This window comes from Callorhinus ursinus, unplaced genomic scaffold (assembly GCF_003265705.2).
Source record: "Callorhinus ursinus isolate GAN/ISIS: 27379988/994484 unplaced genomic scaffold, GSC_fseal_2.0 scaffold39, whole genome shotgun sequence".
Taxonomy (NCBI): Eukaryota; Metazoa; Chordata; class Mammalia; order Carnivora; family Otariidae; genus Callorhinus; species Callorhinus ursinus.
The window spans coordinates 19773772-19791146 of record NW_027397101.1 but is presented as its reverse complement, the minus strand read 5'-3'; the positions used below and the strand labels follow the sequence as shown (position 1 = coordinate 19791146).

The window sequence follows — 17375 nt, the reverse complement described above, 5'->3', positions numbered from 1 at the left end:
TCTGCAGGGCTGGTTCTTTCTAGAGGCTGTCTGGGAGAATCCTTTCCCTGCCTCTCCCAGTTTCTGGTGGCTCTTGGAATTCCCTGGTTTGTGGCCACATCACTCCAATCTCGGCCTCTGTTTCACATGGCTTTCTTCCCCATATCTCTGTGTTTTCCCTTCTTACAAAGATACCAGTCATTGCTTTAGGGCTCACTCTAACTCCAGAATGAGTTCATCTCAAGATCACTAACTAATTACATCTGTAAAGACTCTATTCCCGAATAGGGTCATATTCTGAGATTCTGGGTGGCCTAAATTTTGAGGGGGCATACCATTCCACACACTACAACTACCTACAACAGAGTTCCATTATACTCAAGAACACTGATGGTTTCCACTAAGGATTTGTATTACGGTGGATTTTTAGTCCCTTTTCCATAATTATGAATTGTTCAACTGTGTGTTATTTTTCCAATCAGAAAAAAATGGTTACTTTTAGAGCTGAGACAGTGTATATAATTAGCACTGCCCTAAAAATGCATTAGTGCTCAATAAATAGTCTATTTTCCCTCCCTTACCCTATAATTATCTTAGCCCTACAACAATGAGTTACCAGCACAATTCATGTGCAAATCCCAGGAGATCAGAGAGCACTTCAAAGTTCTGTGCAAAGATGAAAACACAAATTTCCTGCCCTTATTCAATGATTTCTTATGGTGAGTCAGCTTGAGCAGCTCTCCTCAGAAACTGACCTATTACAGTTGTGATAGGAATACTAAGGAATAAATGACCATCGATGAGACCCTTGCATCTCTGTGGAATGAATATAAAGGTCACAGAGAAGGCTCTGGTAAAAATTAGGAACTTCCTTTTTGCTCTTCTTTGCCTAATTTGCTAATCATCTGGTTCACAATCAGTTACATTCCTAGTTCCTATAGCTTACTATTCTTACTTCTGTATTTTCCTCCCTGTATGTATATAAGGAAGGAAAATACAGAATAATCCCATCTCTGATGTATTTTAAAAAGAAAAAAAAAATCAAGAATGTTATTCCTGCCTAGTTTGTTCATGTCCGAGACAGCAGCTATGCTTCCCCCGGTAAATAAAGGTTGGACGAGAGCTCGGCCAGCAGCAGGAGGCAGTAGAGAGCTAGCCAGACTTCCTGTGGCACTCACTCACCTCCTACCCTACACCTTCTCCTTTTCTCATCTCTTGACCACTAGTGCTCTGGGGCTGACACAGTGTCTAGACCACCCTTCCCAGGACCACCAAAGACACTGGACTCCCAACCTTAAACTCCCAAGGAAACTAGTCCCAAAAGTGAGTTTTCTAAATATTCATACTTCTCATGTACATACACTCAGCCATGCTTCAAGGCTTTCCTCCAGCCTTTCTATGCTCTGCATTAGGGACTGATGTCAGGAAGAGGAGTGAGGAGGTCGAGGACATAGGCCGTTCTGCTTTGTCATACCTTGTGCCTACAGACGCTGCCCAGTTCTGCCTGGTTCTCCTTTCAAGGGCGAGATCCATGATCTCTATTTTAACTTCCTTCTCTTAAAACGTAGCAAGCTAGTGGGAACAAATGCTAACCAGCCACATACTCAGAGAAGAATCAGAATTAAGAACAACCCTCCAAAAACTTTAGTGATGCTGTATGAACAGAAACCCTCCATATTTCACAAAACTTCCTACTTTTTCATACCTTCTGGGAATTACTATATCTTATCTTAAAATTATCCCAATTCTTTCTTACCATCCCTTGAGAATTAAAGTTTGATTGCTGCAGCTTGCAGCTACCCTGACATGATGTGCCACCCAAGCTGTCCATGCTATGCTGTTTGTTAAATACACTAGAATCAGCCAAAATATCACAGAATCCTCCGGTTACTTCAATGTGAGCCTTAAAAAGTCCTCCCTCCTCAGTTAAGGTGCTCTACAGGAAGTCACTGAAGTTCCAGAAAGGTGGGCTGAGGAAGGAGAAGCACACCAAACCCAAATGTGGATCAAAGAGAAACTACACATTACTTGGAGGGACACCCTGAAGGTATAAAGCAATCCCTTACCTGGATTGGGTTGAAGGTATTCAATTGTTTTGGTCATTATTTCCATCACAGCCCTGCTGGTGACATCCACTTTCTGGAATGAGAAAAAAGATGTTCTAACTGACAAGAATTATCAGCTTCATTTCCCAAGTTGTGCTTGAGTAGATACAACCACAGGTGCTACAACAGAGAACCAAGTCCTGCAGTGGACATTGAGGGGCTGGAGATGCTCCCAAAGGGAGAACCGCTTCACCTTCTGCTAGGCTCCATCAAGATGTGGAAACCCTATTTACTGAAGGAGGAACCTGGAATTTCCTAAAATCTGTTTCAAAACATACTTCACTGTCTTCTGGCAAATAAGGTGGAGATAGCTTCCTCTTCCCCTAAGTGGCCTGAGGTGGTCTCTGAAAATGGTTCCCTATTAACTTCACCCAGAAACCCCCACACAGTCATGCAAATCAAGAGGTTCAAATCTCCGTGTTCACTTTAAAAATACCCTTGAAACTGCCCAAGCCACAGAGGGTATGCATATCCAAAATGCCACCAAAATTATGTCACTTTATAGAATATGTGCCATCCCACTGCTACAATGCTGGAGATGGTAGGTGTGCCCAGGCCAAACAGTGGGGCTGGACATAGGTCCCATGCCCAATAAGATACTGAATTTTTGCTGTACATGCTTAAAAATGCAGGGAATAACGCTGAACTTAAGGTCCTTCATGTAGATTCTCTGGTCACTGAGCATGTCTAGGTGAGTAAAACCCCCAAGGTGAACCCCAGGTTTACAGAGCTCATAGATTAACTCCCACATGAGCTCACTTGGGTGTGCTGAGCTGATTTTTACTGAAAAGAACAAACTTTTCCCAAACCAGAAGCGGAGGTTGCATGTACACATGCATGCATACACATGCACCTAAGGGAAAAAAACCCAAAGGAATAAAAACATATAGCCCATGAATACATTTAGCATAAAATAAACATAAATAAAAGTTTAAAAAAAAAGAAAAAGAAAAAGAAAAAGAACATGGAGATCATGAATCATATTTTGCCCCAGAGGCATTTATGGGATGTCTACAGTGGGCCAGGCATGGTGGCAGGTTTCGGGGACAGAAAGAAAGAAAAATGCAACATCAATTCTGTTTATTCAAGTAAAGAGATGGAAAGTTTTTATTTAACTTCTCAGAACATCCTAAGTATATAAAACTCTTGGGCAAACATTCTAATCAATCCTTAAACTTTTGGCTTATTCCAAATCAAAATCTCAATCTTAGAGTCTATCTCTGCAAAATTTTGAATGGTCAGCATTTGCGTTCAACAGGTCAGCATGCCCTCTCTCTGTTGGGCCCTCCTCCTTACATGGAAGAGTCTGTAATAGTCCACTTTACATTCCTCGATAAAATCCTTTCCTTATCCACATGTGTGGTCCACTCACTCACTCCACTCCACAGGGTACCTAACTAATAAAAACAAATGCATCCTCCTATCCAAGGTATGTGCATGGGCTATATGATATACATAGGAGTGAAAGATAGAATTTCAGATACCAATTAAATCCATGGGGACTTTACTGTTTTGTTCTAACTGGAGTTCAAGTGCCCCTCCCTCAACTCCAAGAAATTTGTCAGTACCATACTGTACCTACATATAAAATCAGCCTTTTATGGATGGGGTAAGTGTCTTTCATAATCAGAAACCAAACCAAAACCCATCAGCATATTTTATCGTTCAGTTTGGTTTTTCAATACTTCATAATTTCCTGTTCCATGGCAGTCATATTTTTGTGTAAGGAGTTTCTTATTACTACGATTAACAGAGGAAACCACTTTTTCTCATGTGGTCATCATTGTATAAAATTACCTTATGAAGCACTCCTATTCAAGAGGTGCAGGACTACACAGGAACCCTGTACCATGTCCTTTTGGTTGACCTGAGTTTGTAGGATGCCTTAGATTTGAGTATGCACCAAGTCATGTTTAGTACAGAAGTGAACACGGGTTCCCTGGAGTTGTGCGGTACAGGACTTGTGTGGCCATAGTGGAGGTACTGGCAGTATTAGAAGAATACCAACCACGCACTATGCACTCATGGAATTCATGGAAGTGAATAAAAGGTTGTGTGCACAACAAACATGCTGAAAGTCCAGGTTACATGCATGACATGTAACAGGAGGGAGGGAGGGAAACATAGATCTCCTAAAGACTATATGATAGGGATGAAGGAACTGGATGTCAAATGTGTATCCAAGGGTCCTGTGTGGCTATGATGAGAAGAAACAATTCCAAAGTTCAAGGTTTCTAAGAGAGTGAGCCAGAGAAGGAACTGAATTGTCCACTGATCATTTGATATTCTGAGGTCATCTGCTACTCGGCTACTAACCAATTTCTAACTTTCTCCTAGCCCTGCCCTCAATAATAATTATGCCCATCACCATCATAAAGTGTTTTCTGTTTCTCAAAAATCATTCTAAGGGCTTTAAATACCTTAACTCATTTAATCCTCAGCAACCCGTGAAATAGATAAAGAGAGGTTAAGAAACTCGCCTGATTCTGGCTCCAGAGTCTGTGTTCTTAACTATTACCCTATGACTTCTTGAAAGCATAAGTTCCTCATAGACAGGCAACAGGGTCACCTCCCAAATGAAGAGAGAGCCCAAGTTAGAGCTGCAAAGCTCTTTGTGACATCTCCCCTATGGAGCTGGGGATCTGGCAGTGGCCAACATAGGACCAGGGGGAAAGTATGTGCCATCCCATCTTCTGGGTATTTATTTTTTATTTTTTATTGTTATGTTAATCACCATACATTACATCATTAGTTCTTGATGTAGTGTTCCATGATTCATTGTTTGTGCATAACACCCAGTGCTCCACGCAGAACGTACCCTCTTTAATACCCATCACCAGGCTAACGCATCCCCCCACCCTCCTCCCCTCTAGAACCCTCAGTTTGTTTTTCAGAGTTCAACGTCTCTCATGGTTCGTCTCCCCCTCCGACTTACTCCCCTTCATTCTTCCCCTCCTGCTATCTTCTTCTTTTTCTTTTTTCTTAACATATATTGCATTATTTGTTTCAGAAGTACAGATCTGTGATTCAACAGTCTTACACAATTCACAGCGCTCACCATAGCACATACCCTCCCCAATGTCTATCACCCAGCCACCCCATCCCTCCCACCCCCTACCACTCCAGCAACACTCAGTTTGTTTCCTGAGATTAAGAATTCCTCATATCAGGGAGGTCATATGATACATGTCTTTCTCTGATTGACTTATTTCACTCAGCATAACACCCTCCAGTTCCATCCACATCATTGCAAATGGCAAGAGCTCATTCCTTTTGGTGGCTGCATAATATTCCATTGTGTATATATGGGTATTTTTTTTTAAAGTCCTCAAAATCTGTGGAAACTTTATCTACAAGAACTATTTTACCTCTGCAAAAGGGAGGCTCTTCCACACTGAGCTGTTTGACCACACGCCCTCAGTTACACAGACTTCTCTACAGAGGCCGTGTTCTAGAAGCACTTATTTAGAGTGGTCCACAGAGAGGTCAGCAGGGAAGGTGTGAAAAATGGTTCTCTTTTGGGGCATGGAACCCCCTCTCCCTTCTGGGCTCTTTAAATAGACAGCTCAACTACTCAGCTCTATTAATAGAAGCCACTAGCTTGGCTAAAACCAGTGGCCTCAGGGAAGGGCACAGAGACAACAGAGATGCCAATATTAGAGCAGAAGTTTGGTTCCCAGGTGGGATTCGATCTTCAAAGGGAAGTAGGAATAAAAACTATCCAGTGTCCCCTGTGGTTTGACCAAAATATTCCAGGAAGGAGCCCATACCACTCTCAGATCTTTACAGATTTTGTGCCCAACAAGGCAGACTCCTTTGACACTTTTAGTTACCTAAGCTAGATATCACCATAAAACAAGCTCTAGCCAAAACTTTTTGATCAGAGTGTAAAATAAAATTCACTTGAAATCCACTTCTGAAAACATCCAATATAATTACTTATATATTGTGTTATCAAGACATACCTCAAACAGGGAACAGCTTATTAGCAAATTCATTCACAGGCTCTTGATTTTACCGTGACAGGTATCACTTGATAGACTTAAACATAACAGAGACCAGTGGAACATCTAATCCAAAGCCTTAATGTTTTGAATGTGCAAGTTCGAACCTAGAGAAGGGAAATGAACTGTCTGGGGTCACACACCCAATATGGCTGTGAGGGGAAGAAAAGTAGTTCTAGGGTCAGGAGTCAGAGGTTTTCTGAGAAGGACCGCTGGACGAAATAAACAGTCCAATGGCCATCTGCAGGTAGGAGACTGACCAGATTCTAACTTCTCTCCATCTCTGTCCTTGGTAATAAAGTCTGGGAGTCTTTTTGCTAAGTTAGACTGTGTCAGTCATGGAGGGCCATTACCTTGTGAGAACCCTGAGTGTGCCTTATTAGGTACTTGCTAGGAAGCTCTTTATATACTTAAACTGGCCATGTCCAAGAGCACATATTCTCTTATTAATAGGCCTGATATAATTAATATGAACTAAGATTTCTACTTAAATAATTTATCCTAACTTGCAAGAGTTCATTCCCATTTGAGAACAGCAGTTTAGCTCTGAACCTGTAACATACCGTTCATGATTTCCTCAATGCCCAAATTTTTGCACTACTTGAAAATAAATTTTGATGCATCCTAAATTACAATTCCTGTTGCTGGGAGCTGCTGAGACTCCATTTCTTTAACTCGCCTTGTCTGGAGAAGGGTAGGGAGTCACTAGCAAACGCTGTTTAGAGGTGAAACTGTAAATATGTATAAAAATAGGTATGTTTTCAGGACATAAAAATTCAATGTAAGTTTTTTTTTCTGAAGGCAAAAGCATGGACATATATCCTTCTGGTCTTTTTTCTTCCAATCTTCTCAATACCAGGACTTTAGCAACTGTCCTACTTTAGAGTCAGGAGGTTCTTCCTCCACTCTCCAGTCCTGTGATTTACAACTGTGAGTAGGGAGAAAAATACCTCTCTTAATCCACTCAACTCACTATACTATACCATATTTCTTCATCGGGTAAAAGCAAGAATTGGTAAACTGTGGCCACTGGGCCAAATCTGGGCCACTAGCTGTCTTTATATTTTTTAATGGTTGGAAAAATTCAAAATAAGATTCCTATTTCATTGCACATAATAATTACATGAGATTCAAATTTCAGTGTCTTCTAACTGGAACACGGCAATGCTCTTTCCTCTCAGGTATCATCAATAGTTGCTGTTGCTCTTCAGCACAACTGAGAAGTTACGACAGAGGCCACAGAGGCTCTCTAACCTACAAAGCCTAATATGCTTACAGAAAGAGTCTGCCATTCCCTTGCTAAGGTTCTATTTTTACTAACGTGTGCCACACTGAACCTACGGATGCTGATCATTTCACCAGCTGCCTCAGCCTCTAGAGACAATACACAAGAGAACCTAAAGGCACTGGATTGACTAGAATGGGGTTATCGTTCTGAGGCATCTGAATATGACCTTTTCCACTAGCGAAAAAGTAGTCATTGCATCCTGAACCTAGGTGACAACACACACGAACTAGCCAGCATTCCTTGTGGGGCACCAAAAGGATTAAAGATCTGACCCTATACCATCAGATACTGCATCATCCCAGATGCTGACACAGGGATGCAATAGCAGAGTTTAAGAAAAAATAAGTATCCTAAAATGGAGGACAGTTTTTGGGTTTGGTGATCAATAATAAATAGATGAATTAGGCATCCACTTGGACATGGGGTGCATCCACTTGGACACAGTGGTTACACAAAAAGAAATGTTAACATGCCATATGAAACACTAAAATCTTTTCAAATTCTTCATTTTTCCATCACTGAAGTTAAGAAAACAAACCTATTAAAAATGTACACACATCCACTTAAAGTAATGAGAACCCTGAATGAGACACCTAATTAAACAAGTCACAGAGACATAATGAAAACAGCTCCCTGGGAAAGTCTGTCTGGCAGTGAGATACAGGCTGGCCCAATAAGGATGTTTTAATAGTTCCCTACTGACTTGGAAGAAATAATGTACCTATTCCTAAATTACTCTGTGTATAGCAGTTATCTGGTATTCAGAAAGCTTAATTAATAGTATGTTGAAAAATAAAAATAAACAAGGCATTAGACTGAAATTTCCCCACTGTATTTTTTTTTTTTTTTTGCTAATCTTCTTAGGCATTGCCTTTAATGAATATTAGTGTGGAAGTGTACTGTAAACACATCACTGAGAAGAAACATGACTTCCCTGAGTTTCGGGATCAGCAGAAAGGTGTCTTTAAAGCTCATCTTGTCTGGGGCTCTCACCCATCTTACAAGTCTATGCCAGTGAGTGAGGGTCTTAGTACCGTCATCCCCACCTTCCGTTTTACCACCACATCCATGAAGACACTCATGGGGCATGACAGACACCCACAGGTGCACTCAGGGATAGGTGTTACTCTGAGCCTGCTGGCTGGGACTTTATACCCTTCTCCTTCATTTGAGATAAAACCACCAGAATTCAATGAAGTGGTATTATTAAAATGTGACATTATTAGTAACAAATTACTTGCCACAAAACTCTAAAAAGATGATGACCAGTGTGCCTCACACCACTGTCACACTGTGGTTTTTGCTACTGTTTAAACATGGGCAGTGATGGGGAATTCAGTTATAGCCGTGGTTTTTTTTTTAAGCAGCTCTGACAGTCAAAAGTTCTTTCTTACACTGAGCCTGACTCTCTCTCTCTCTCTCTCTCTCTCTCTCAAGTTTCTACTCATTAATTCTATTTTTACCACTTGGAGTTGGCCAGAAAGATGTAACCCCTTTCCACTCAATGACTAATTAAATATATGAAGACAATGACCATGGACATTCTCCTAACAGCCTTTTCCCCATACCCCACTCTGCAAATAACCCACTCTTTCTCACTCTCACATGGAATGGCATTCTTCCCATTCTTTTCCAACATCCTGCATGTTTTAAAACTTGAGGCTACCCTTCAGAAGAATTCCATTCTCACTGAAGTGGTACATAGCCACATTTCCAACCCTATGATCTCTTCTGGTTTCAACAGAAGGCATTTCCCAGGACACTTTTCAGGCTGCAAAAAGAGGTACTATACCCCTTGGTTTGGACTTCTATATTACCGTTATATGCAGAGGGAAGAGAAAACTGCAGGATTTAGCTCAGGTACCCTCTTCTCTACAAAGCTTCCACCAATCTTTCTTCCATGAAACCAACCTGTCTTTCATGGACATCCTCTACAGGGCACCAAGCACCATGTCCTGTCAGCCACATGATTTATGTGCCCATTTATTCCATCAAAACTGGAAGTCCTCTGAAGGCAGGAACTGTAACTTAATCATCTTTGTATTCCTGATGCCCAGCACAACACTTTGCACATGGAGGACATATTTACAGATACTCCACATGAATTAATATAACCACACACACATGCACATAGGCACACACACATGCAAAACTGTAGCAACAGACGGAAATTTGAGAAGGAATTAGAGATCCCTCAAATTCTAGAACTTCTTCTTGACAAAAAATCTGTAGTTTCTTAATAAACAAATCTTACACAGTGTCTACACCACAGTAAGAAATTTAGTCTGTACCTAGCAAATCTTGTAAGCAACAGATACCACTTAAAACTAACACATAAACAATTCTATGCAAGGCACTTAAGAGGAGGAAAGAAATGGCTATGGGCAGGGCTCCCGCAGAGACAATAGAGCTGCAGGATTCCACCAATCAGCTCTGGGAGCTGTGATGGCTAAGAAACACACGAGTAATTTTACTCCATCTCGGCAGGAGAGGGGCTGGGGTGGCTGATTAGAGAAGCAACCTCTAGGAATACCCAATTCTCTCTCCTAGTAGTGCTGCTTGATGCAAACCTCTAATTTATTTCATTTTATTGTCTAATTGCACCTCTAAGAACACAGCTGAACAAAAAGGTCTCTCCACCCCAAATCCTTGATCAGAAAACTGACTGTGGATAGGTGACTCTTTTGTAGGCTTGGGAACACTGAGCTAAAATGTTTTTGTGAGTAATCAACAAATTAACAGGACAGAAAAGATTTTAGATTCCAAATCCAAGACATGCTTTCCAATTACCACAAAAATCTTTACCTTTAATGCAAATTTTGCATGGGTAGAGAGTGTAAAATTTGCCCAGAGCCACAGATAAGACTAAAAAAAAAATGTGCATAGTAAAATGCAATAAAACAATCTGAAATGTTCTGAAATGTAAATCTCTCAATTTACTAGGTATAAACCTAAAGACAAAACCATAGGTGTGTTCCTTAAACAATCAGCAGCAGTTGTTTTTTGTTTTGTTTTGTTTTTTTAATTCCAGGAATATATTTTTTTGAAACAAAAGCTTTAGAAGCTAATTATTTTCTAGGAAATAGGAGAAATAAAGTTTACTCTCAGACGCAGAGGAATACCATTGGGTCTTTACCTGAACTAAAACACAAGATCCTCTTTCATTTCAATTAGTTTGCAAGATTGTCATGGATTCAAAGGTTTAATGAGTTTCTCAGTGATAAATTCTACTCTATTCTCTCAATTTCCTATTCTTTCTAGTTTCCCTTAAGAAATGGAAAGTATGCCTTAGCTTGGTCAGAGAGCTACGTACTTTATTATCTTTAGTCCCAGCAGATGCTGAAAGCTGAACTCAAATTCTAACTCCTCAGGTCTAAATTCCTCAACACCTGACTAATCTGTCATTAACAACATGGCACTGGGGAGGCATGCTGTAAATTCCCGCCTGAGGGGAGAGGGAGGATTCACAGGATTAGGGGATCAAGAAATAATGGGTGGAAACAGAGGCTGATGCAAATTAACAGACCCACAAGCTGCTTCTTATGAGGCGTGAGGAACTCTAATATTATAGGGAGTGGGGAAGTCAAGTCATTCTAGGCAAGTGAGTCAGTGTCTGGTCTCAGATGCTGCAGAAGATGGCTGGGTAAAATACCATTTCTAGAACCATAAACAGCAGAGGCTACTAGCTTTAGTTAAAGATCACGTGGTACTTAGAACTGTCCAGGTTGGAGAAATAAGGACCAATGCAGACTTCATTTGCCCCACTGGGGACGAAGAGCTGCCAGGCATGAGGTGTAAGAGGCTGGCCTCCCAGACTTTTGGTTGGGACTCAGGACTCTTTTTTAAATCTCCTCTCTCATGGGGACCTATGCTATCAGTGACGTCCACCTCAAGAACTTAGCCCGGACGACCAGTTAGGTAAACACTACACAGCCTCATTTCACAAGACCCCTGTCCCTTGGCGACTCATTTTTTTTTTTCAGGAACTCAAATGTGTCCTGTTGTTTCTTACTTGCTGTTTCTTCTACCAGAGGCATATGAGTCTCTAATAACTCTTACTCATCTGCCACATTGTCACTGGAATATCAGGAAGGCTTTCTGTAATCACCCTGTGTGAGTGTTTCCTCTGTTTCAAGCTTCTCTGGCACCATGTTTTGTTATACTAGCCACACTGGTCAGTATTTGCGCAAAATTGGCCTTCCCCTCTAGACTATGAACTTGAGACATCAGGAACCTTGTTTATCAGTTCACTGCTGTATCTTACATGCTTGGCTTACAGGAAGCACAAAACAAGAATTTGCTGACTTCATCAATGAACTCAAAAGAAAAAAAACACTGAAAAAGACAAGGCACAAAGTACCTAGGAATTTTCTTTGTTTGGCTCTTCACACAAACATCACAAACAGCAAAACTGAGGCAGCCTGCTGGAACTGATGGGAACTAAGTAAAAATGCGGCTTTCTAGGTACTGTAGGCTTTCGACATCCTCTCTGTTCAAGTACAGGGTTTGTATTCCCAGATCCTTTACACATCAGTAACTGAACATCTGAAACAATTCTTGGCACAATGCAACACACACTCTTCACTGTAAGCCTAACTATCACTCGCTATGAATGGTCTCAAAGAGAAAATATGGCGGATGTCACAAGAAAAATGAAATGGGCTATTTTGTTTGCCACCTCCAACCTCACCTGCTGAGAACCTGCTATCTTTTAGGCAGAACCCAAATGGCTTACACTGTTTTTAATCCTTAATAAAAATCCTCCAAGTAGGGATTAGTATTCTTACTTGACATTTACACAAAAATAAGAGACTCAGAGCAATAAAATGACTTGTGGGACAAGCAGTGCAAGTGTAGCAGGGGCCAAGGCCAGCAGGTCCCTCGTGCCTCCTGCCCACCACACCTGCTGCCTCTTCTGGCACGACCCCACCAGGAAGTCTGCCCAAGCCAGGCAATGATTCAGATTCTCCCCAGACACTTGGGACACCATTCCCTGCCTTCCTCGATTTCCTTCCCACCTCACCCCTCATTCAAATACAACTTCATGTTGTCCCTGTTTGGAAAAGCAATGAAAAAAATCCACCAGGAAAGTACGTTATGACATTTCACCTTTGTGGAGGCTTTGCTCTCAGGGTAGTGCAAAGGGAAGACTGGATACTTTGCATCTTCTGTTTTAAAACAGACACCAAAAGGAGAGTATCTTTTAAAATAACAAAATGCATTTTCAGGTACCAGAGGAGAACCATTTCCCCTCCCCCTCTCAGTATGCATGTCAAAGGGAGCTTTAGGTGGTGAAGACTTACTCGCTCCATCTCTTTGAAGTCATCATCTAGCTTGGTTCCTTCAGCTCCTCCAACCTTCTCACTTACTTTCTAAAGAAAACAAACAAAAAGGAGAATAATAAAGTTTCTTTTTTAAAATTTTTGTTACAAGTTTCAGGCACTTTCAGAAACATCATCTAATATAATCTCACAACCATTCTCTGACATAAGTGGATGGTCCCATTTTCATAGGAGAAAACTGTGGCTCAGAAGGTTTAAACAACCTGCTAAAGACCAGGCATGCAGCAGGTATTGAAGCAAGAATTTGAACTTATTTCTTCTGCTTTCAACCCCAGTGTTCTTTATTATATACAACATTATATAACTACCTAATCACTAATATTTTCCTTTTGAAAGTTCTGAGGGACAATAGCATCATACAATTATCATTTCCCTCTGATAATGGGTCTAGAATGCTACCTAGGTAGAAAATTGCTACTTCTTCAACATATTTCTCAATGGGCTACTGAACAGATAATCACAAGCATCTATCAAACTGGTAAGAAAAAAAATCAGCCCAGCTGATCTTCAGATAAAAGGATGTGAAAAGCAATCTTATAAAGCTGCCTGTAGCTGTCTATATCCTTATAAACATGAGATAAACCATATGAAAAGTTGAGGGTATTTCTTTGCTACCCAATCAATTCCCATTATGATCCATTTAATATTCATCAATTTACATATGCAAACAATCATTTTCCACATGCAGAATTCATGTTCATTAAAAAGTTAAATGTCCTATTCTATTCTGAAATAAAGATTTAAATTAAATCTAATAAAAATGTATGAATTGATCACAAGAAAAATACCTTAGTTTCATCAAATGATATGAGACTTTTGTTTCTCTTAAAATATTCTAATTATAAAGGTAGTTAGATGCTTTCCATTAAGATGTCACTGTATTAGATGTTGGTGAGGATGCAGAGAAAGGGGAACCCTCCTACACTGTTGGTGGGAACGTAAGCTGGTGCAGCCACTCTGGAAAACAGTATGGAGGTTCCTCAAAAAGTTGAAAATAGAGCTACCCTACAACCGAGCAATTGCGCTACTGGGTATTTACCTCAAACATACAAATGTAGTGATCCAAAGGGGCACCTGCACCCCAATGTTTATAGCAGTAATGTCCACAATAGTCAAACTATGGAAAGAGCCCAGATTTCCATCAACAGATGAATGGATAAAGAAGATGTGGTGTATACACACACACACTGGAATATTATGCAGCTATCAAAAAACCCCAAAATCTTGCCATTTGCAACAACGTGGATAGAACTAGAGGGTATTATGCTACGCGAAATAAGTCAATCAGAGAAAGACAAGTATCATATGATCTCACTGATGTGAGGAATTCTTTTTTTTTAAAAGATTTTATTTATTTATTTGACAGAGACACAGCAAGAGAGGGAACACAAGCAGGGGGAGTGGGAGAGAGGGAGAAGCAGGCTTTCCACTGAGCAGGGAGTCCAATGCGGGGCTCAATCCCAGGACCCTGTGATCATGACCTGAGCCGAAGACAGACGCTTAAAGACTGAGCTACCCAGGTGCCCCATGAGGAATTCTTAATCTCAGGAAACAAAATGAGGGTTGCTGGAGTGGTGGGGGATGGGAGGGATGGGGTGGCTGGGTGATGGACATTGGGGAGGGTATGTGCTGTGGTGAGCACTGTGAATTGTGTAAGACTGATGAATCACAGACCTGTACCTCTGAAACAAATAATACATTATATGTCAAAAAAAAAAAAGACGACAGTAGGAAGGGAAAAATGAAGGGAGGGAATCGGAGGGGGAGATGGACCAGGAGAGACTATGGACTCTGAGAAACAAACAGGGTTTTAGAGGGGAGGGGGTGGGGGGATGGGTTAACCCGGTGATGGGTATTAAGGAGGGCACGTTCTGCATGGAGCACTGGGTGTTATACGCAAACAATGAATCATGGAACACTACATCAAAAACTAATGATTTAATGTATGATGACTAACATAATAAAATTTAAAAAAAGATATCGCTGTATTAGACAAAGTTGTCACACACAGATATCGAAGTATGATTTTTCATTTCCTTCAATAACCACTGGATTGAAGGACTTTGCAGGGAAGGCCACCAACAAGGCCAGACCTGTAGCAATCTCAGTAATAACCTGGGTCATCCCACTAAGTCTGGTCTATCTCCTTCTAAAGGAGTCCTTGGATACATGGCTCTGTCTCCTGGCAATGGGAGTTCTGATATCCCCTTGTAGAGGGCTTTGGTGTGTTCCTTACCCCCTTTCTCTCTTTCACTCCTGCTTTCTGCCAATAGGAAAACCTTCAGAGGAGACCACCACTGGAAAAACTGACAGTATGAATTCTATCACCACTCTGGCCCAGTATAGCAGATGCCACCCATTTCACCCCAGCAGTAGTAACAGAAGGAATGTGTTGTGATGAAAGGCCACGCAGAGACAGACTCCTCTACTCTTTGCTAGGTGGGCAGAGTGGTTGTGAAAATTAAATTGTATAGTAATGACAGCCTATGTTTGAACCCACAAAATGGCAGTAAACCCCAGTTCCCTTCTCTCACCAATAAAGTATATACCTGCTTATAGTATCCTGGTTTCCCTATCAGTTTTTTAACTGTTGTGTCAAATCTTGAGAAGAATCTAACAATTTTCATTAATATTATACAACCTTGGGTAAAAAAGGTCAATTATTAAAAGTGTAACACTAATAAAAACAGTATTAACATCTTTTATTTGTAGAGCTGACACATACTTTCACTTGCAATTTATCATCTAAATATCACAAGAACTGTGTAGAGCACATATTATTCCCATGTTGCAGATGAGAAAACTGAGGGTTGCAGAAGTTAAACTGCCTGTCCAAGTTAGTGATCTTTAGCTACGAACAGGTGGAACCAGGACCTGAAGGCAGTTTTTCCAAGCTAAACCCTAGGTTTCTTTGCATCCCTAGCCTAGTTTTCGGGAGCTGTCCGTGGTGCTGGCCTTCTCTGCTGGAAGTTCCATTACATTCGCCACCTTAACCCTTGGTCCTTGACATCAGCCCTCTCACTTAACCTGTGTCCTGAATGATGCTAGTTATCAACTATTTTAGCATCCGTACAGATCCAATACCACCTAATCTAAAGTCTGACTGTAATATGGAACAGAAGTCAGCTCTTTGTATATTTCTTAAATATTTTTACCAAACCCGAAATGGGGATAGAAGGCCCTAGAATTCAGTTTAGAATCTCCTGATGGGATCCAAGTGCCAGTGGTATGACCTGCATGTTTGGGGATTAAGTTATAGAAAATTAGGAAGAGAAGACACTTATAGGTTATTAATTCAACTTTTGCTATTACCAAATTTTTACTGTGATTTTTACAGATTCAATCCCTTTCACTTTGCTCAGCTGATGACAGTTTTAGCTCATATTTCAGCCTCTTTTGTGTCTTATTATTCTTGAAGTACATGGTTTTCAGTTAAATTTGGACTGGGAAACTCTACTGTAGTTGGTCTTAACAAAATCAAGAAATATTTGCTATACAACCTCCAATCAACTGTCTCTCAGTTCTACCTGACTGTCTCCAATGTCAGGGAACTCACTATATCCCGACATCCCATTTTGGTAAAAAATAGACCCTCCTATGATCTATGAAGGAGACATTTAATTATTATTTACAGAATTATCACCAAAAGATAGATGAGAAATGTCTCCATTTATAGTAACATTAGAGAATCCTGGTAACCTTGGGTTAATCGCATTTTGATCATCTCTGGGGAATAAAATGTGGCCTTAATCAAAAGCACAAAGCCTATATCACACTTTCAATCCCAACTTGCTCAACTGGGATTTTAATTTCCCCCCTTTTTGCACTTAAAAACAGGTTAGCATCACAATAGCTGGCTCATTATATCCAACAGAATACCAAATGGAATCCCGATGGCCATTAATAATTTAGAACTAGTCCTATAACTCACACCTAGGCCAACACATCAGTCTATTGGCTTTACATATTTGGTTTGAAATACTTAGTGTGGATGTGAGTAAGGGAGAGAGGGGGAGGGAGAGGTAGAGAAAGAAAGTCGGATTGAGAGATTCCATGCCTTTTCTCTTTTCTACGAAACTTGACCTTTGAGCGAGAAACAGCTCCCGTTGTTTGATACTAAATGAGTCTAGCAGTTAGATACTGGTACTGATCTGATTGGTTGACTGATATAAAAATTTCTTATCTAATTAGATTCTTGGAAAAAAGCAATATTCAAAATGACATCTACGTTGTTCTTGGGGCTATTATTTTTTCAGGTCACAAGGGATCTAAATATATCAAGGCATTGAATTAAACAGTAGACTACATAACACTGACTCATTCCTTAGGAGTATAGCAAATATTTTCCCCTCCTGATCTTTATATGTCACTACTAAAACTTTGATCTTTTTATGAATAAGGGTCAAGGTGAGGAATATAGGCTCCCTGATTCTATCTGGTCTTTGTTTTCCTTATTTAATACCAATTATTTAAGAATAGTTTTGCCCTACTATTTTCCAGTAAGATGGTTCCTAAAACCAAGATCTCATAGTATTGAATATTTTCAAATGCTGTTTAATATACTTTGGCTAATATGCTTGCCACTTGAGAAAATGATCACCTACATATTTTTTTAATTGTTCACCTGTTTACATGAACATCAGCAAAGGTATTTGGA

The 17375-nt window shown here is 40.4% G+C and overlaps 1 protein-coding gene across 3 annotated transcripts in view; it reads right to left on the bottom strand.

Annotated features, from left to right (window-relative positions):
- The window catches only part of SH3GL2 (SH3 domain containing GRB2 like 2, endophilin A1), a 211198-nt gene that overhangs the window by 33742 nt on the left and 160081 nt on the right, over window positions 1–17375 (bottom strand). For 2 of the 3 annotated variants that reach the window (XM_073880847.1, XM_025887866.2), the window contains exons 2-3: window positions 12680–12748; window positions 2046–2118 (exon numbers count right to left, since the gene is read on the bottom strand). In XM_073880847.1, coding sequence (XP_073736948.1) covers window positions 2046–2118; window positions 12680–12748 — 142 coding nt within the window. The remainder of the gene's footprint in view (window positions 1–2045; window positions 2119–12679; window positions 12749–17375) is intronic. The other variant, XM_073880848.1, reaches the window with a different exon arrangement.